We start from the raw sequence: 21477 nt of genomic DNA, 5'->3' as shown, positions 1-21477 counted from the left end.
CCTCTCGTAGCTTTATCGTCACCCAGTCTTTAATCTTGGCTGCCTTCTCCTCAATGGTTTTGGCTTCCTGGGCTCTGACTAAAATCTGGCGGGAGAGAAAAGGTGACATTCCATGTGGCTTATCCGAACCGTCTTTCTATGGCAGGGGTTTTCAAACTTTTGGGCCCGGAGAGAATCTTTCTCGAGGACGCCCTCATAATGCTAGTAATGCTAATTAACCCCCCCCCCTCCCCGAACCACTGTCCTATGGGAAAGCTCCACTCCTCTCACACCTGTTTTTCCAGCTGAATCTCTAATCTCTTGATGGTGGCGTCTTTCTCTTGCACCCGGACGCTCAGGTCTTGGTACTTCCTGTACAACAAGCCTTCGGACTCGCTGCTTTGGACGTTTGCCGACTTGAGCTTTTCCTCCACGGCGCGCATCTGAAACGCACGATACAGTTGAGCGATCTGCCATCCGTCTTGACAATCAGGACAAAAGCTGCCCTTTTCACCTGCTTCTCGGCGCTCTCGGCCCGCCGGTCGGCCTCGATCACCCGCCGCTCCAGCTCCTGCATCTGAGTCAACGACACAAAGGCGTCCCGGTTACCAGGGTTTCACGCGTCGGGGGTGGAAAGCCAGCATGACCCCCCCCCCCCCCTTGCCCTCTTCCACTCCTCCACTGGGAAGCGTGTGTGGGAAAGTTCAACACGGCCAACAGACGTGAAAATGTTCAAATCAATAATTAATCGCACTTTCAGGAGGCTACGTCTAGAATTTGAAAATGAAAATGTTGTTTTATTCAAAATGGGTGAATGCACAAAGGAAACTGGTAGGGTTTAGTACCTCCAAGTATACTTGACTATGCTAAAGCTAGTATATTGTACCATACTACAGTGTTAATATTGACCTAAATGACCATTGATTGGTTATTGCTGCAAAGTCTGGTTTTTTTTTTTAAATACAAAAAAATGCCAAAATGTGTGTCCTTTATCCTCCATGTGAATTTTTAATAAAAGTCAAATTAGCGCAAGTGTGTGTGAATTCATTTCACGCACCCTCAGCGAACTCCTCACATGGCCTTCAGCCTCGCTCGCTGCCGAGGTAAACACCATGTCACATTTTTTTTTTTTTTTCACTCTCGCGCTTAAGCTTGCTTTTTTTTTTTTTTTCCACACCAAAGTGGGTCAATGTGTAAAACACTCCTAACTTGGCAATAGGAGACAAGATGAAGGCCGTGAAAAGCAGCCTTTCCAAAAGAGCAATAACATGACGGAATGGTCGTCACTCAGCAGACCACCCCCGCGCACACGCACGCACACGCACACGCACACGCACGCACCATGCAACGCCGGCCTCCATTTAAACCGACGCATTGTGTGTTACGTCGCTAACTTGCTACACTGCTTTTTGCATCACATCATACGTAACACTCAGAGGAAAGTGAAAATTGAACATTAATTAGGTACAGTATTTAGTACTTTAAATGTATTATACTTTACCAAGCTACAGTATATACTGTATATTAAGCCCATATCTCACTGAATGGCAAAAGAAGCGAATGCTGATGTTTTTCCCGTTAGGGTTCGTTCAAGGTCGCAAACGGTCGCAAATGGCCACCAACAATATTTCTCATCGCTAGTCTTCCCCCAACATAGACCTGAGAGGGAAGGACTGCAATTCCCCCCCCCCCGATGTCCAGACAACCCTGAGAGCAGACACGATGCCGTGGTCTGACGAGACAAAGAGGGAGCAGTAACTAAGTATGCAAGCTTAGTCAGCATTTTCCTTGCTGGCATTCCCCACCTAACTCCGGAGGGGAAGCACCGCCGTGACTTATTTGTTGAATATTTCAAACGTGCGGCCAACCTCCGGTGAGACATAATGACTGGACGCCGGAGTTTATCACACCTTTGCCCAAACACTGACTCATGCGGTTTAGCCGTTTTCCTCGTGCGCAAGCACTTATTAACAGTGCTACTGTGGTCTGTGCACCGTTTTGACTTGCCTAGTCACGGAAAAACTATAAGGTGAAGCCTTGAGGCACCAAAAAGATTCCAAAGTTCCGGGACTGGGTTGTCTCACTTGTCCGGGCAGCCCAATTATTTTTAGAACAACATAAACATGGATTTGGTTATACAAAGTTGACCCAGGAAATGTGTGAATTTGGAGATTGTATCAGGGTTTACCAATGATGGGACGCAGAATACTCGACGGTCACTTGTGCTGCGTAAATAGTGCGCCGGGAAGTCTGGATTACCTTCTCGGCCAGCAGCTCCCGGATTTTCCCCGCTTGCAGTCGGAACCGTAGCAGCTGCATCTCCAGAGCCACGGAGCGTTTCTGCCAATCCACGCTGGACGCGCCCACGCCGCCTCCGGCACCCCCGCCGCTCTCCAGCACGTCGGCCATGGCCACGATTTCTTTCCGACTGAAATGAGAGTGTGAGAATTGTGTTCATTTCTATTGCTGCTTATGATGAATAATTGGCAAGAGGAGCCACTGCCTTCATTACGGTACACGACACGGACATGACGGAGGTGACCAAGTATGCGGTTGACTTTTTTTTTTTTTTTTTTGGACTGTGGACAGTTTCAGATGGTTCTGCCATTTCTTGGTCTCTTGAGGTCTCCCTGATTTGTTGGAATTTAGATGTCTCTGGGGTTGGTGAAGGACTCTGGTTGGTGGCCTGGTGGGGGTGTCTGGTCGGTGCTGGATTTCACTTTCCTTTCCTTTCTTTGGTCCTTCCTCGGGTCTCCTGACGGCCTCACGACTCTGGCTGGAAGTGTTCGGTTTAGGTGAACGGTATGGGATTTTTTTTTTTTTCAATAGGTTTTAGGTGAGCTAATGAATACACACTCACTCGCATGCACGCACACACGCACATACACATAATCACCCACATACCAAAAAAATATATATATCTATATATTTAAAAAATAATAATAAAATAAAAAAAAATAAAAAAAGGAGAGCAATGACAATGACATGTCAAATCGGTAAAATGACCGAATGAACAATACTGAGCTCTCCAGAGAGAAAAAAATAAAATAAAAAGATGGTTCTGCCATTTCTATTGCGCAAGGTGCTATTTTTCATCGACCTCCTTGAGTGGAGATCCACAACACGCGATGCCATCTCCTCCAGCAAGCGTGGCGTCTGTTTTCATTTACAAGACAAGAGTCATTTCGCTCGCATCCTGGTGATTCAGAGAGCTAAAAAGTGTGGCGGATAAACTTGAGAAACTTCCTCCCTGTGACACACGCCGGAGACGAGCGCAAACGAACAAAACAGCTGGATCGAGTCAAGCTTGAAACTTTCTTTCCATTCCCTCGCATGCCCACACACAAAACCTCAGCAGGGAGCTTGTGTCAGCGGGGGGAGCCGGGTTCATTCGCTCCCAGGCCCGACGGCCAAAGCAGGTCAGCTCTGCCTACTAACCCCAAACCTCTTTCCTCCCTCCCTCCCTCCCTCCCTCCGCCATGCAATCCCTTCTTAATTACAAGGCAGGGCTGAAACTGGATGCTGGTCCGGTCTGGCACAATGGTGTCTTTCTGCATGACAGTCCCATAAGAGGGGGGTGAGGGGGGTGAGGGGAGTTCTTTCGCTCTCGCAGGCACACAGAAAGTTAAGAATGTGTGAGGATGAATAGACAAAGCGCTGAATGCGGGAAACTGATGGGGTGCACCACTTGGGATTGTTTTACCTGAAAGGGAAGCGAATGGGGGCTTCGTGGAGGAAGCTCGTTGAGAAGGTTTAAAGCCTTTAATGACACAAAAAGGAGGACTTTTTTCTTCTTCTTGAAAATCCAGCCCCCGGGAACAGGTTCACTTAGCATGAAGTTTGGTTGACGCATCTAGGCATATTAGCTACATAGCTAGCTACATTAGACACTGTAGCTAGCTACATTAGACGCTGTAGCTAGCTAACTAGATTGCTGCTACATAGGCTATATACTGTAGCTAGCTAAGGTATATATATATATATATATATATACATATATATATATATATATATATATATATACATACATACTGTAGCTATCTATCTATCTAGATAGATAGCTACATATATACTGTAGCTAGCTACAACTGTATATTTAGCTAGCTACAGTATATATGTAGCTATCTGTCATCCGTCTATATACAGTTGTAGCTAGCTACAACCATATACTGTAGCTAGCTAGCGACCTAGACAGATAGATAAACAGACATTAGACTACATTAGACACTGTAGCTAGCTAACTAGATCGCTGCTACATAGGCTATATACTGTAGCTAGCTAAGGTGTATATATATATATACATATACACATAATGTAGCTAGCTAGCTAACTAGATAGATAGCTTCATATATACTGTAGCTAGCTAAATATACAGTTGTAGCTAGCTACAACCATATACTGTAGCTAGCTAGCGAACTAGACAGATAGATAAACAGACATTAGACTACATTAGACACTGTAGCTAGCTAACTAGATCGCTGCTACATAGGCTATATACTGTAGCTAGCTAAGGTATATATATATATATAAATATATACATACTGTAGCTAGCTAGCTATCTAGATAGATAGCTACATATATACTGAAGCTAGCTACAACTGTATATTTAGCTAGCTACAGTATATATGTAGCTATCTGCCATCCGTCTATATACAGTTGTAACTAGCTACAACCATATACTGTAGCTAGCTAGCGAACTAAACAGATAGATAAACAGACATTAGACTACATTAGACACTGTAGCTAGCTAACTAGATCGCTGCTACATAGGCTATATACTGTAGCTAGCTAAGGTATATATATATATATATATATATATACATATACACATAATGTAGCTAGCTAGCTAACTAGATAGATAGCTTCATATATACTGTAGCTAGCTACAACCATATACTGTAGCTAGCTAGCGAACTAGACAGATAGATAGATAAACACGTAGATAAACAGACAGACAGACAGACAGACAGACAGACAGACAGACAGACAGACAGACAGATAGACAGATAGATAGATAGATAGATAGATAGATAGTACATATGAGATCAAACAAAGCATGACAACGCCAACCCTGGCAAAAACGAAAGCAAAGTTAAGCAGTAAGAGACAGAAAAGAGACGCCGCCAGCCCAGCAGCAGACGAGACGTTCAAAGTCCGGCGGTTGATTCTGCGTGCCAGCGTTCCCTGCAATTAGCCCACTGGTAAATACAGGCTTTAGCCATACAAATTACAGAAGTCCTGCATGCGGAGGCTTTTGGACCCTGGGATGACCACTTGCTGCTCGACTGGCTGGCGGCTTTGACGCAAAGCTGTGCAGTTTTGGGAAGAACGGAAAACTAATCATCCTGAGTGTATACAGTTGTGAAAGAGTTGAGGGAAAATTGGCCAATAATGAACGCCGGCCCTTCAAGCTTCTATTATTCACCATAATCATCCTTTAGAGCCCAAATATTGTACAGTATACCACAAATGAAGACCCCAAAACACTTTATTTTATCATCTACAAGATAACTTTGATTTTTTTTTTTAATCCAAAGGAAGTGTAAGGCATGGCGAGTATGTCGCCGTTTCACAACAAACTCATGATAGATACGTCGACATCATTTCATGTCACTGAGCTAATTCATTTTCATTTTTTTATGTGACGACCGCAACAAAAACAACACCGCTTTTAACACATCTTAGATTACAAACGTTGCCGCGTTTTGCTGGATGCAAACACGGCCCCATTTGTCGTCTTCCACGTCCTCGACGGCGAGGTGCTAAGTTCCCCCCGGGAAAGCAAATGGTCCCGGGTGCCGCAGCTCCAGCCCAACGTCAATGTAAACTTGATACTGAGCAGAAGAAGACAAGCCGGGCTTTGCCACCTCGGAACAGATTCGAGGAGAGGCCATTTTGCCTCCAGTATCAACAAACATTTGACACTTGGGCACGGTACGACACCCGAGTTGTGTACACTTGAGATTAGAGCTTTCAAGGATCGGCCTGCTTCTGGATGTGTGTCGGGCCACCCAGAGAGGTTCGGATGGCTACAGACAGACACACAGGAAGAGCTTCTTCCACTAGCGTCAAGCAGCTCGGGGGCCAGAACAAACACGGCAGAGGAAATGGCGGTCATCTTTGCCGACAACCTCAAGAGGAACCGATTGGAGTTCCGGAAAGGAGGTCTAAATACGGAGTAAGAATTAACAGCTAATTCCATCCATGTACTGAGGCGCTAACTTGGCCCACCGAGAGGAACCTCGCTCCATTTCCGTCGGGCTGTGATTTGGTGCTGCGATGTTTACACGGCCAGCACCGCGACACGGGAAGAAGGCAGAGAAATGACCGGCAGTAAGTGTTGCATCGCTGGTACTACCTCCAAAGGTGAAATATTTCAGGTTGAACTTTGGAGCCGCCAAAGGTGGAATGTTTGTGGTTCAACTTTGGCAGGTCAGTGCTGTTTACAGAGAGCAGCGACATAGGAAAAAGGTAGGAAAAGATTTTTCTCCAGAAAAAAAAAAAAGGTAGGAAAATGACCGCTTTTACAAAAAGCGTACCGTCCAATATCTGGTACTGCAACAGGGCGGAATATTGCCTACCCACTTAGACATCGTGTCGTTCCAATTCGGCTATAGCTCTGAAAATAACCCCAAAGGCAGAAAAATGCCGGGTCAACTTTGAGAGACAAAACAGAAAAAAAAGTGGAGACGAAAATGTCAGGTATTACCGGAGACACGTGCGTCATCCTGCTTCTGAGAGGACCTCCGCCGGTGGAAAATTGTTGGGTTGACCCGAGTTCCCTCACTCCGTTGTCAGGACAATTACTACCGAACGGCGACATGAAAAAAGGATTCCCTTACACACAGGTGCTCTCCCACTTCAGATGTAATATTACCACCAAACTTGGAATATTGTCAGGCCAAATGAATGCTGCATTGTTTATACAGAACAGCAACGGAAAAAACGACGGAAAAGCAGAAAGTCTTTTACTGGCAGTGCCAAGTGACGGCATCCCACCTCTGCTGCGGCTCTGATACTACCTCCAAAGTGGGAATATTTCCGGCTCAACTTTAAGATGTCAGTTTTGTTTACAGTATGTAAATGATCACCAGAAAGGTGTTGTGTGTTTGTCTTTTACAGGAAATTTCAAGTGATGGCTACCCTCTGTAATGGCTCTGATACTACCTCTGAAGGCCGAATATTGCCGGGTAAACTTTAACTCTTTGACTGCCAGACGTTTTCAGAAAAGGGATGCCGTGGGTGCCAGCCGATTTAAGCATTTTTGACTGATATTTCAAGGTCCACAGAAAATTATGTGTTTGGACTATGGAAACACACATACTACCAAATGAAAGATTGGACTCTCATCTTTCATCAGAAAAAAAGTTTGTTTCTACCTTATTCCGTTTTTCAGTAATCATTGAAAAAACGTATTTTAACGTCTTTGGCACTCTTCCATAGGATTTTACTAAACGTTATTTAACGTTTTTGGCAGTCAAAGAGTTATGTGGGTGTTTTTTGCTTTGTTTGTTTATTTATAATAGAAAAGACCAGCGCAATGGCAGTAAAAAATAATAATAATTTCCCACCTGTTACTGAAACTACCTCAGAAGCTGGAATATTTTCCGGTTGACTTTGTTCCACCATTTTTTATCAGGACAATTTCTACACAAAATTTTTGAATGCTCCACCTCTGTCGCGGTTCTGAAAATACCTCAGAAGCCGGATCATTTTTGGGTTGAATTTGTCCCCCCTTTCTGTGTTGCTACAATTTTTAGCGACACTCTCCCACAGACAGTTTTGAGCGTTCCACCAGTGCATGCTTGATTACACACAGGTGCTATCCCGCCTCTATTACCGCTCACAAATCCTACAAAGGCAAAAAGCCAGGTTGACGTTGGCCTCTACCCGAATTCAAATTTACAATACACACGCACGTATTCGAAACAGACACGCGTGCACACCCGCGGCGGCGGCGACACGCTGCTGAGCTTGCAGCTGCGCTGATGTCAGTGATTATTCGCTCGGAGTGACATCATCCCCAGCAGACGTTCCCACATCCCCTCCCCCCCCCCCCCCCCCCCCGCCGTGCCGATCCCGGCTGACGCCTCGCCGGCTCCAGATGTGGGTCACGGCTGCGCACGCGCAAAAGTGGCCAAAGGTAGGCGGGCCAAGCTTGTGGCGTCGTGTTCAAAAAGACTCCAAGCTGGAATTGTTGCCGAAGGTGCATTAACAACATTTCCAATACTTCTGGAAAAAATCTAAAACAAGAAAGTTGTTTATGTTTTTGGGTGGTTGTGTGTAGAAGTTTGAGGGGCAAAATCAATTGAATTCATTTTGGATAAGGCTGTAACATAAAATGTGGAAAAAGTTTCCCCATTCTCTTATTATCTCATTCAAACACCAAAACGTATAAATACGTTTTTAATACTTTGTCCTGCACTCCCAAAAACGTATATATCCGCTTTTTTATGTTTTTTAAAATTTTTTATGCTAGAGCATACAGAAGGCGCTGATACAGCTTCTGACATGAAAGGGTCGCTTTAAAGCAATGGTAGTTATTACAAAAAAAAAAAGGCCAGCAGGTGGCAGCAGAGTATAAGAGATCAACCAGGGCAATGTTGCAACAAGCTCTTGTTCCCAGGGTTTTGCACAGATTTGTGAATAATGATGATAACTTAGCTATATTCTAATGCTAAATACTTCAAAACGTAAACAGACACAAATAAAAACTTGTTTTCCTGATGAAAGAAAAGACTCTAATCTTTCTTTTGGTTGGTTTCATATTTTTTTATAGCTAAAGAACACAATTTTCAGTGGGCCTTGCAAAATCTGTCAGAATCCAGTAAAACAGCCGGGAGCAAAGTGGGTTGCTTCAGTGAAAATGGCTGCGAGTGGATGAATTAAATAAAAGGTTACAAAAAATTGTCACTTTTTGGATTAATGGCATTTCCATTTGTTTTAGTGTGGAAAGGTGATTTAAGATACGAGCGTGGAAACGGAATTAATTCAACAGTATGTTGTCGTTTAATTTCACAGCCAAATATTGGTATACAAGCCATTAAAAAAAAAAAAAAAAACTCCCATAAGCCGTCCTACTTTAAATGGATGCATTCCCATTTGTCATTGTCCGATCTGTTTCTTCACCTTCCTGACCTCTCTGTCATCACACATTTCCCAGCATGCATTGCTTTCCAGGTGACTAATGACAGGCTTCGGCAAAAAAAACAACTGACCCCTTACATTCCTCTCTTGTGAGGTGTAAACGCACACGTCGGACCACCATCCGACAGGAATCTCATTTTATCGGGGCACGCCACATAGAAAAACACATGCAATAAAATGCTACCATATAAAAAACAATCTTTGAGGTGGCAGGTCATCCGAGGCAACACAACATGATGCGCCAATGAAGAATCTGTCAGGTTCTGAACTCCTATCTCCATGGCCGTTTTGAGTTGAGCAGAAAAATGCTGCATTAGCATGGAGTTAGCACGGAGCTAGGCCGATGCAACTTGATGCCGAGTGTTCTGAACTCCTAATCAAATGCTAGTAATAACGATGTGGTGCAGCTTCAAGTGTATTAGGGTGTGTTGCCATTTGGACCAGAAGTAGGTCGACAAGAAACAGGTGTTTGGTGGAGGATCAATATTTGGTAGCCACGGCAAAAGTCATTCGTGGTAAAATAAATAAAAATATTCACAAATACAATTAAAATTTTCTTTGCAAGGTGGAGTAGTGTAAATGTTTTGTTTTGTTTTAATTCAATTTACTTTCTTCCTTTTTAAGAAAACAAACAAACATTTGTCACTTTTTCATTTTCATAAATTAATTTTAAAAAAGTGTCTTGTCTTTTTAGTAAGTGTTTTTTTAATTTTAAGTAAAACTGTTAAATAAAAGTTATTTTATTTTGAGTAAAATAATAAAAAAGTGTTTTTTCTCTCAAGTAAATAGAAAGTACAGTTTTGTATTTACTTTATTTTTAGTAAAATAGTAAGAAAGTAAATAATTATTTCTTTTATCTAAAAGTAATTTTAAAAAATACTGTTAAGTGTTTTTCGTTTTAAGTAAAACTGTAAAAAAAAAAGTCATTTTACTTTTAGTAAAATACTTCAAATGTAAATAGAAAGTATGTTTGTATTTACTTTGTAAGTAAATTCTTTTTGTATCTTAAAGTAATTAAAAAATACTGTTTCTCTTCATATAAAGTACACAAATATAAATATATTTTCATTTGCGTCATTAGAGTAAAATACTAAGAAACAGTTTTGTGATTTTTTTTAAACAAAACAACAAAAAAAGTCTATTTTTCCTATTTATTTGTCATTTTCCCTTTCTCATTAATGCTGTGAGGAAAAAGTCAAATGTGTTTGTTTTCATAAGGTATGAATACATTTGATTGTTTTTCTTTTAGGTGAAAAAGAAAACAATTGTTTTTCTTTGAAGCAAAGTACAAAAACACATTTCTTTTTCTTGCCAAGGTGCAGTCGAGCAAATAGAGAGCAAGAAAGTATAAATAAACCGTTTGCACGTGCACGACAATGCGTGCAAACAGACATGCGGCAAAGCATTTGCTTCCATTTTTTTTTTTACCTTTTCTTGCCTTTTGACTCCACTCACAGTCGCACGCTCACAACGTCCACAAGCGCCGCCTGTGTCCGCTCATTCATTCTTCTTCTTCTTCTTCTGGATGGGAGCTCCCGGCAGCCACCGCTCTGGCCCGGCCGTGCTCGCCTCTCCGTGTGGGCTGGCCGCGCGCACGCACACTTCACAGCAGTCGCGCACACGCTCCTCCTGGCCTTCAAGGAGCGCACCATCTTCCTTTAAAGGGCCCAAAGCGGGATCGGGTTTCTGCAAGGAGTCGCCCCTCACCCTCTTCTTCTTCTTCTTCTTCTTCTTGGGCCCTCCCACTCTCCCACTGCTGTGCAGGATATTGCATTCGAGGCAGGCTGCTCCCACGGGATGTAAACACACTTTTTGTTTCACTCACAATTCAATGCAATTACACGTTTTTATTTTATTTTATTTTATTCAATTAAACCTCCGCAAAACTGATGCAATATCATCTAATATTTAAAGTTCCTTTAACGCCACAATTTTTTTTCACACGCAATTAATGACCGCCCTCTACTTGGCAAGCCTGTACTGGGGGGATTCCAGTCGCAACGCAGCTGACGCGTGCACGTCAAAATTTAGCAGTAATGAATTTGATAATAATGCATATATTTGTGGAGACTGGGGTCAAAATGTGCAGAATTTCACAAGTTACTTCATGTTAAAGATTAGGTAGCTCTTAATATGAGAAGAAAAATGCACTGCGCTGTCACCGTCTTACAAATGCAATTATGCCACCTAGTGGCAGAAAGATGATCTCAACACAAATCAATATCACATTCTTTTTTTTTACAGTACAGTATCTTTTTTTAATTTGAACTCAATTTTAGAAATTATGAAATCACTGTATCAATGAGTTAAATATGCAGCCACATTTCTATTAGTTACATTTTTTTCCCACTTTTATGTTAACAGGACTATGAAAAAAATTATTGTACATTTTATTGTACATTTAGAACAGATATAAAATTTGCGATTAATCATGAGTTATCTATTGAAGTCAGGCGATTAATTACAATTAAAAATATTAATCACCTGACACCAATATATATATATATATATCATTTTTTTACTTGCCACAGTAGCACTTTGAGATTTCTCTTGAAATGTTAAGTGCATTACAAATAAATGTTTTTATTGTTATTATTATTAATACAACCTATGGTCAACCCCACAATGTATGAGTTGTGGACCCAAATAAAAATCTGAACCAAATAAGTGAACTACCATGAACAGCAATTTGGTCTCATCAGACCACAGGTCTTGACGCTTACCGAAAATGATATATTTTACGTGGGCACGTAGTATGCTTTCGTATTGTTCTGAAAAATCACCAAAATATAAATTCGCCACTTTTTATTCAGGCCCATAAAACGAGAAATGACAAAATGGCAAACGTGGAGTTAGCCCACTCTCGTTCTCAGCGGCTCAAGCTGTAAGTCAGTGAATGCAATCAAATGAACTACGACAGAGAAACATTTTTCCATACAATAACGGAAAACACCACACTTGCTTGTGGTCATTTTCCCATATTTGCTCTCTCACAATGCAACACACGGACATTTGAGGCGAGCTAGTAGCGAGAGTTTATCTCCACGTGAATGTAAAAACAGACGTCTGGTGTCAAAACAAACGCATGAATCACGCTGCCTGCTTGTCAAGCTCAAACGCTGCACTTATGGAAGTGTAAAGTAGTAAAAAAAAATGCTTTATGACTTCTTTTTTATGGTATGTAAACAATCCCCCCCCTTTTTAAATCTTAAATAAATAAAAAAATTGGGGTAAATTATAAATGCTGAGGATATTTTCCTATTTTAGCAAAAAATATTTATAACATTATTGTTAATAATAAATAATAATAAAAAAATAATAAGAATTATTATTATTTACAAAATTATTAATTTTCTTCTCAGTAATGTCATAAAAGTAAATAAAAAGGAAACAATTTAGTGACTTTTTTCAAATAAAAAATGCGCACTCACACATTATAAGCAGTTTTTTCTTCTCCTTTTTTTAAAAAAAAAAAACTTTATCTGTAGCGAGTGGGTGAACGTGGACGTTTTCATTTCATTTTCACAGCTAAAACCACACGCAGACAACAGCCAACAATGGCGGTCTGGCGGTTTTCGGGCTTGGCGGCACATTTTCTCTCCAAGATATTCTTAAACACTCCAGTCGACCACATCAATTTTAGCTCCTTATCGTTCTGGATCATTCTATCGCGCTGTCATCGGAACAATTCACCAGATCGTCACCTTTTCCGCTCGGTTTTCTTTGATCATTTTGTATCACTGACTCATTATGTCAAAGCATTATTGCATCATTCAAGGTGCTAGCTAGCTAACTATCTAGCTAGCTCCCATGGTGCTTGTTTACCTTTTAGGGAGCTAGCTAGCTAGCATCGGGGGCTAAAGCCAAACGGTGGCAGGGTTTTTACTTTCTGGACCTGGATTTGTCACCGCTGCTGCCCACCTTGTAATATATGCCTTTCCCATTATGTGCTAGCCTTAGCATTAAGCTAGCAGACTAAAGGCTAAGCTATGAGTTAGCTTTAAAATACACAGTGTGTAAAATTGGTCTGACAGTCAAATGAATCTGGAAGTGGCACTAAACATCTTTGAGGCCGGCTCGTATCTTGAAAACGTTGCACGTCGGGTCACTCGTATCTCAGGGCACCACAAATTGTATCACGGTATCATTTCACTCCTCACGATCCTTGATACCAGTTTTCACTTTCGAGTACTCACCGATAGCAATACTGAAATCGCTAGAAATAAAAATAAGATGCTCAACAGTCATCGCTTGGTGGATTTTGTGATTTAGGCCTCAGCCTGCAACGCTCCTGTCAGCAGCTTGATTTACAACCTAGCGCTACCACAACTCACCATGAGTTATACGCACACATCTCCCATAATGTCCTTTACACATGCGTGGCTCCATAGGAAAAATTATTTTTAAGTCCTGTCATGCAGAACTCAGCTGCCACCAGCAGAGGCGCACTCTCGCCAAGTTCTCTGTCTAAAGATGGTGAGGAGGAGAGGAAGCGGCCTGACCTTGGCTGTGGTTCTTGGTTGGGGCGCTGCTCGTCAAAATGGACCACACACGGAGGCCGCGGAGGAAGCCAAAAGGGAAAATGAGAAGCAAAAGGGACTTAATAAGTCTTGTTAGCACATGGGGGGTGAAACAAACACAAGCAGGGCTTTTTCCACCGTAAAACACTCGTAACAAAACATTCATTTGGGCTGCTCGTCAAATGTCTTCCTCGATCGTATTGGCACTAACATATATATATATTTATATTGTTTATTTAAGTAGAAGCAGGAAAAATAACCGTTTGTGATTTTAAATGAATTTCTTTAAAGCAAAAAGTATATTTAAAAAATTACATAATATTTAATAATAATAATAATAATAATAATACTTAATTATATAATAAGATTTTTGCTTCTATTTTTTTATAGAAAAAACTGTCACTATGAGATTTTTTACTTTATTTAGAAAAGTAGCAGAAACAAAATTTTGTGATTTCTACATTCTTTTTTTCTTTTTATTAAAGTTTAAAAATATAGATACAATGGAAAAAGTAGTAGGAATAGCATAGGGTAAACATTATGTGATTTTCGTTAAAAAAATGTTTAATTAATACAATGTAAGAGTCTTAATTTTGGTTAAAAAAATGTTTTTTGATTTTGTAACTTCATAGATGTCATGCTAGTCGTGAGCAGTTTTAAGCTATAAATGTATTTATTGATTTTATCAAAAAAAAAAATGGGCGAGTCTTTATCAACGTCGGCACCACACACGCAATAAATTCAGTCCCATGCTGCCCTCTGCTGGACAATGTAGGAAAATATTTATCATTCCCAGGACGACCACTAGAGGCCGCCAGAGTACGCACAAAATAGAATGAACATAACACAAAGTCAAATGAATCATTTTTTAAACAATTCCAACGGCTGAAAAAAAGTTACCAGGAAAAAGAGATTTCTCATTGAATGATGAATCACTCTTCATTATCATATATATTATTACTAGTCGATATAGAAAGTCTACACAGCCCTGTTTAAATGCCAGTTTGTTTGTTTTTTGTTCTGTTTCAAAACATTTTCTTATTAACATAACGTATCCCGTACAACTTTAATGATTATAAAAAATAAATATTGCACACATTTTTTTTACAGTACGTCTTTTTAATTTTAACTCAATTTTATTAATTATTATTAAATTACTGTATTAATGACTAAAAGATGCGGCCATATTTCTATTAGTTTAACATTTTTTCCACTTTTATGTTAACAAGAGTATGAAACTTAGAAAAAAATACTTTATTGTGCATTTGGAACAAAAATTAAAATTGGGATTAATCGTGAGTTAAAATTTTGAATCGCCTGATATACATATATATATATAAATATTATATTATTAAAGCTAATGCTAACACATAATGGGTAACACCATAAAAGAAAGGGCTAACATATAGCACCTATGTAAGTGTTATCACCCTTTAAGCAACGGAAATTCAAACACAAACAGTGGCACAAAATATGTAGAAATATAATCTGTATTTTGTATCCTCTGTATAGAACCAATATTATAGGGGCCGGGTTAAAGAATGGTTTGGGCGTTGTGTATGTCCCCCAGGCCACACTCTGCCCACCCCTGTGCTAACAACCCAAATTCTTTGATGGTTTGGATTAAAAGAGAGGAGGCCGTTGCAGGGGGGGGGGGGGGGGGGGGGGCGCGAAACATGCTTCCAGGACGGCCCCCCGTCAACCAAGCCAGCAAAAGGTTGCAACCTCGCCATCAGCTTCTTGGTGGGGGTGAGCGACAGAAAGGTCCCTGAGACAATCCAGCACTCTCTCCAGCGTAGGACCCCCCGCCCGGACCCTCGCCCTTCAACGCCACGTCCCATTGAGCAACGGACGGCGTGATCAAAGCCCCTTCCAACCCCCACGGTCGCTATCTCCTCGCTGCCCGGTCAACCGGACGAAAGGATCGGAGGGCGTCCTGGTTCTCAAGACTGATTGGAAGACAATGAACACCCCCCCCACCCCCCCCCCCAATGCTCTGTCAGTTGTGTGTGTGTTAAAGCATCCCACACACACCAAAGCATCCTGAGAGGGTCCACGAACCCGCAGGAGCAGGTGGCAGATTGTGTCCGCTTGAAATCAGTTTTTTCTTGGCCAGCTGTGGACAACGCGGGTCAACGGTAAGATGGTTCTCATGAGAACTAGGACCAGAAGCGATGTCGCCAAGAGCCCGTTTGACATTCTTCCACTTTTAAAGTCGCTAAAAACCGATCAATCAAGCAAGGTACTATCAGACCTTGACACGGAGCAGAAAGTGGAGCAAAACATTTTTGCCTCTTAAACCAAATTATCTTTAGTCACCCAATTTTGTTACTATTTAGCTTCGTGGCATTTTTTCATGACTAGCACCAAAACCTGGGGGGGAGGGGGGGGTGGTTGTTGTGGGGGACAAATGATCCAGTTCATAACCATGTTTCAAAGGCGCAAGTCAATGTCATGGTCTTTGAGGTCAAAATCCATCTCAGTCCTCTTTTAACTTCAGGCTCAGGTCCAATGTTTCTCAACCCCAGTCCTGGAGTACCCCTGTCTCCCACAGCCAACACAGCTGAGGATCGCTTCATGTAGAGCTTGCTGATTAGCTAATCGTTTTAATCACCTGTGTTGGTTAAGAGAGACATGGAAATCAGGCTGTGTAGGGGTACTCGAGGACCGCAGTTGACAACCACTGCTCTGGTCCAGGGGGTGAGTCTCCTTCTCCAACACAGCTGATATATGATCAGCTCATCAGCAAGCTCTGCATACGCCTGATAACGATCCTGTTGATTGGAATCAGCTGCGTTGGAGCAGGGAAACCTCCAAAACCTGCAGGACTCCGGCCCTCGAGGACCGAGTTTGCCCACCACTGCTCTAGACCACTGTTTCTCAGCCCCGGTCCTTGAGTACCCCTATCCAGCCTGGGTTCCATGTCCCCTTCAGCCAACACAGTTGAGGATCCTAGACCTGGAGCTTTTAAGTATTTTTATTGATCTAGACCTCAAATATTCAAATAGTGACATGGTCTTAAACTTTAGACACAAGAGAACCGGTGTGGACATGGACACGGTTTTGGACTTTATTGTCTGAGCAGTGGTTCTCAACCCTGGTCCTCGAGTACCCCTATCCAGCCTTGTTTTCCATGTCCCCTTCAGCCAACACAGCTGAGGATCCTAGACCTGGAGCTTTTAAGTATTTTTATTGATCTAGACCTCAAATATTCAAATAGTGACATGGTCTTAAACTTTAGACACAAGAGAACCGGTGTGGACACGGACACGGCTTTGGACTTTATTGTCTGAGCAGTGGTTCTCAACCCTGGTCCTCGAGTACCCCTATCCAGCCTGTTTTCCATGTCTCCTTCAGCCAACACAGCTGAGGATCGTGATCAGGCTTCATGCAGAGCTTGCTGATTAGCTGGTCGTTTGAAACACCTGTGTTGAGTGAAGGAGACATGGAAAACAGTCTGGATGAACCCTGCCCTAGTTTAAGAGCTGTAGCTCATCGGGCCTCAGTCACAAACCCAAATCTAGACCTTCACCTCGTTCTGTTACGTTGAGCCGCACCTCCACACGGGGACCGCAGTGTCTCCACCCCTGCAGCGTTTTTTTTCCCCTCCCACCACCTGATTCAGCTCCCTCACATCTGGCCTGAGTTTGGACACCAGCGGACGTGCCCGAACCCCCCCTGCGGCCAGACCGAGACTGAACCGGCCCTGGGAGGAAAAACACATCTCCACGCAAGCCAGACGGAGCTCGGGCTCCCAACGGAGGCTCCTCCGGCCCGACCTGGCCCGGCCCGGCCCGGCCCACATGTTCCACGCACGGGAATCCAAAACATCCTGAGCCGGGTTAGCACGTAGAACATCTGGATCACAGATGTGCACCACCATTTTTTTTTCATGTTTTTATGAAAGAAAAATAGTGCCGTATTGTTTAAAAACAAAAAACAGTCGGGTCCTCGTTGATGTTCCAGAAACCTCCGCAATAGACGAAAATTCGTGTAAAAGTAGCAACCTTAAGCAGGATTTATTTTATTATTTAAATTGTATATATTTGACACTCTTGGATGAGAGATTTGTAATCACAATGATTTTTTTTCCCATATTGTAGTCTTTGAGGTGCAGGTCCATGTGTGGATTCTGGTCTTTCAGTTCCAGGTCCTTGCCCTAGTCCACCCTGAGCCTTTGTGACCAAGTTCGTGACTGGGTCCTCGTCCACACTCTAATCCAAACTCTAGTCGTTGAGGAGAAGTTCTTGACCATACTCTTGGCTTTCAAATCCAGGTTCATAACCTTGATCCACAATCTCGTCTTGGGGGTCCATGCCCTGATCAAAACTCTAGTCTTTGTGTTCAAGGACTATGTCTTTGTGGTCCAGATCAATTTCTTGAGTCTTGGACAGATCACTGCCCTGGTCTTCATACTAACCTTTGTGGTCAGGGTCCATACCTTGGTTCTTAATCTAGTTACTCTGATCCAGGTGCATGTCTGGGTCCTCGTTCTAGTTTTTCTGCGCCCTGATCCATACATTGGTCTCGATCCATGTCCTGCTTGTATTTCATGGCCAGGTCGATGCCCTAGTTGAAACTCAAGTCGGTTTTCCTGTTTCCTTTCAGGTCCAGGATCACATGCACGCTTAGTCTTAGTCTTCGTGATCCAGGTCTGGACTCTTTTAGTTCAGGTCCAGATCCATGCCCAGGTGCATACTTGAGGTCCAGGTCTATGTTAGCACAAACTTTAGCCTTAGTTATCAGGTCCAATGCTCTGGTCTCTGGGCCCAGGGTCCGAGGGCCAATAATCAGCCCATACTCTCGTCTAGTATGACATTTAGACAGAAATAGCGCAACTACCAAGACTTCTTCATCATCATCATCATCATCATCATCCCATTCATGGGGGAACATAGAATTTGATTGGTTTCGGTGCACTCAATCGGGCTATTTGATGTCCAAATCTAGCATGTTATGTAAGTGCCGTCCGTCTCAATGGCGTGACCCAAGTTGGCTATCCGTGGAATATACAGTTAGAGTTGTGCATTAGTTGCTTGTTTTCTGCAGTCTTGTGGCCCACATAAAGTATAAAACGGAAAATCTGGATATTCTTCACTGAAAATGTAAAAAAAAGATCAATATAAAACTCATGACTTAAAGGAGCGACGTCATTTATCTGGTTTCTTTCATGTTAAAATCCCTAAATTTATCTAAATTAAATATTTCAGGTAAATAAAGGAACATGGGATGGAAATCCTTAACAAATAAATTAGTATTCTTAAAATGTGAAAAAAAAAAAGATTGTCCCTTTTAAATGAAATGAAATTAAATGGAAAACTAAATGACAATTCCACAATAGCTTTTTTTTTTTAAACCAACAAACAAACATTGTAAATCCTCAACTTACCTAAATAATAATAATAATAAATAAATAAATCAACCCAAGTCTTAAAGTGGTGTAGTTCTACGTACCTCCACTAGGAGTCACTTGTGCTCTGTGCTGGCCTCCTCAGGTGAGGGCCGCAAACGCAAAGGCAGCCTCTGGATGGCAACACCTGAAATCACAGCGCAATACAAAATGTGTCAGCTGTAAACATTTGCTGCATGTGCTGTCGATAAGTCCCACATGACTTCGATCATTTGCTTTTCCTTTGGCTTTTGTGGATGGCAGGGGAGAGAAGCTCATGTCAAGATTGCCAATGAGATATTAGCTTAGCATGTAGCCTGGAGATCAACTTGATCAGCACGCAGACTCAGACAGCAATTTGTATCTGGCAGATGGGCTAAATTAAGAGCATGACGTCATGCAAAGGCACGTGAAGTAACTGACGCACTTCTGCGGTAAGTGTGTGTGTGCGTGTGTGTGTGTGTGTGTGGCTTGTTTTGAAGAAAAAAAGTGAGCACAGGTTGTAATTAAGAGTTAATGAATGTTTTGCCTCTACCTTTTCCGCCCACGTTACATGTTTTTCCGTGCGCACGCCCCCTACAAATACCCCCTTTGTGCCCCCCCCTGTTCCGCCGCAGCCTCCTTGTTTTGGGTAAGGAGATCCCCTTGTTTATGTGAAGGTGGATTCCCCTGCCCCACCCCCCCCCCCACCCGGCCACCCCCACCCCCCCCACAGGCTTTGATCTGCCTATCCGCTGTGCTGGAATGCATGTAGAAGTGTGTGTGAGCCTTTAACATCAGCATTTTGCACAACCTTTCACACTGTCTCCCAAAGCCGGTGTGGTGGTTTTGTGTGAAAGGCACCTTTATGGAACGGGAGGGCTTAAGTCTACCTGCAAAATTTCCAGACGTCAGATTTAGCAATCATAACCCCTTTGACGCTGCCTGTTACCCTGTTTTTTTGTCTCGCCTCCGGTTGTGTGTCAAAGGCACTGACAAGGAACAGGGAGGGCACAGTGAACAATTTCCAAGCTTTGGCATACATACTGAGCAGATTTATGAGGGTTAGACATTAGCATTTGTCGCCCCTTTAACACTGTCTGTCAAACGTGGTGTTGCTGTTCTGTGTGAAAGGCACAGACAGAATGAGGGGGCCGTGATGGACCTGTATATTTCCCAGAGGGGCCAAGGATGAAGTTGACCCACCAATTTCAAGGCTTTAGAGGAAGTCCCTATGCAGAAATGTGCAAGAATTCCGATTACCGGTAAGCATTCGTAGCCTCCTTCAGGCTGCTTATCAAATCACTGCTCTGCATGAAAGGCACCAACCTGGATTGGGACAGGGGACAAAGGTGACCTGAGAAATTCCAGGCTCCTGAGCCAGCGTATGTGCAGTAATATATGAGTTTTAAGCTTCAGCATTTGTGGCCCCTTTCACACTGCCTGTCAAACCGGCATCTATGTTCTGTGTGGAAAAACACCAAAATGGATTGGGACGGGACCTAAACATTTCCAGAATTTCTGGGTAGCCACTGTGCAGAAATATGTGAGCCTTAAGCTTTAGCATTTGCAGCCCCTTTCACACTGCCTGCGGATGGGAACAGGTTATGAAGTGGATCTGAAAATTCCCAAACTCGGCATTGACTTTATTGTGTGAAAGGCAGCAACGTAGACTAAGTGGAACAAAGTCCAACCATTGTAGGTAGCCACTGTGAGGGAATTTGTGAGCCCTAAACATTTAGCATTTACACCCCCTTCCACCCTGTCTGTCAAATGCAGTATCGCCGTTCAGCGTGAAAGGCACTACCAAAGCAATGGTTGACAAAGCCGACCCGGAAATGAATACGTTTAGCGTTCATGGGCCCCTTTCACTCTGCTTGTTACCCTGGCTTTTCTCTGAGTGGTTGTTCTGTGTGAAAGGCAATCAGGAGTCCCGATTAGCATTGTTGCAAGTCTTTCTGGGTTAATGTCTTCCAGGCGCCACTTTTGTTATGCTTGCGCAGCTCATGACGGTTTTGCGGTCTTTGGTGGCTCATCGCTCCAAGACAAGCAACGCTGGCTTTTCTCTCTCTCTCCCCCCCTGTTAATAGGCACGTAACCATGGCGACGGAGGCCCGCATTTGACTTCCTTTTCACTTAGTATGAACTGGAAAACTGGAAGTGAAACTACACATTTGGCACTTTTTTGTTTTGCTTAACAGAAAGAAGGAACATTTCCTCAGAAAGTTCTGCTTGAGCGCGCCCGGAATACTCGTGTTCTTGGTTGGGTTCAAGGGTCGACCACGGTAACTGCGCTCAGACCCGACCTAACGATTCACGAGCAGGGGCCAAACTCACTAGAATTGGATTCAAACTTAAATGACAAGCCAAAGGGCACTACGTTGAGTCGGCACCGCTGCTTGAGGAAGCCTAGACTACTTAACTCAAGATTAAAACTACAGTAACTCAAGTGTGTGCACCTGA

General features: G+C 42.7%; 1 protein-coding gene across 9 annotated transcripts in view; it reads right to left on the bottom strand.

The window, feature by feature from the left end:
* Positions 1 to 21477, bottom strand: part of plekhh1 (pleckstrin homology domain containing, family H (with MyTH4 domain) member 1) — a 133226-nt gene that overhangs the window by 16851 nt on the left and 94898 nt on the right. For 5 of the 9 annotated variants that reach the window (XM_077562586.1, XM_077562629.1, XM_077562638.1 and 2 more), the window contains exons 3-7: positions 19101 to 19183; positions 2239 to 2407; positions 494 to 556; positions 273 to 422; positions 2 to 85 (exon numbers count right to left, since the gene is read on the bottom strand). In XM_077562586.1, the coding sequence (XP_077418712.1) occupies positions 2 to 85; positions 273 to 422; positions 494 to 556; positions 2239 to 2388 (447 nt within the window). In that variant the 5' untranslated portion in view covers positions 2389 to 2407; positions 19101 to 19183. Of the gene's footprint in view, position 1; positions 86 to 272; positions 423 to 493; positions 557 to 2238; positions 2408 to 3682; positions 3856 to 6518; positions 7161 to 10554; positions 11073 to 13460; positions 13471 to 19100; positions 19184 to 21477 lie in introns of those variants that run through there. The other 4 variants (XM_077562620.1, XM_077562595.1, XM_077562612.1 and 1 more) reach the window with 4 other exon arrangements.

This window comes from Vanacampus margaritifer, chromosome 1, assembly GCF_051991255.1.
Source record: "Vanacampus margaritifer isolate UIUO_Vmar chromosome 1, RoL_Vmar_1.0, whole genome shotgun sequence".
Lineage (NCBI taxonomy): Eukaryota > Metazoa > Chordata > Actinopteri > Syngnathiformes > Syngnathidae > Vanacampus > Vanacampus margaritifer.
Note: the sequence above shows the minus strand (reverse complement) of the source record. Positions and strands in the feature narration are given on the sequence as shown.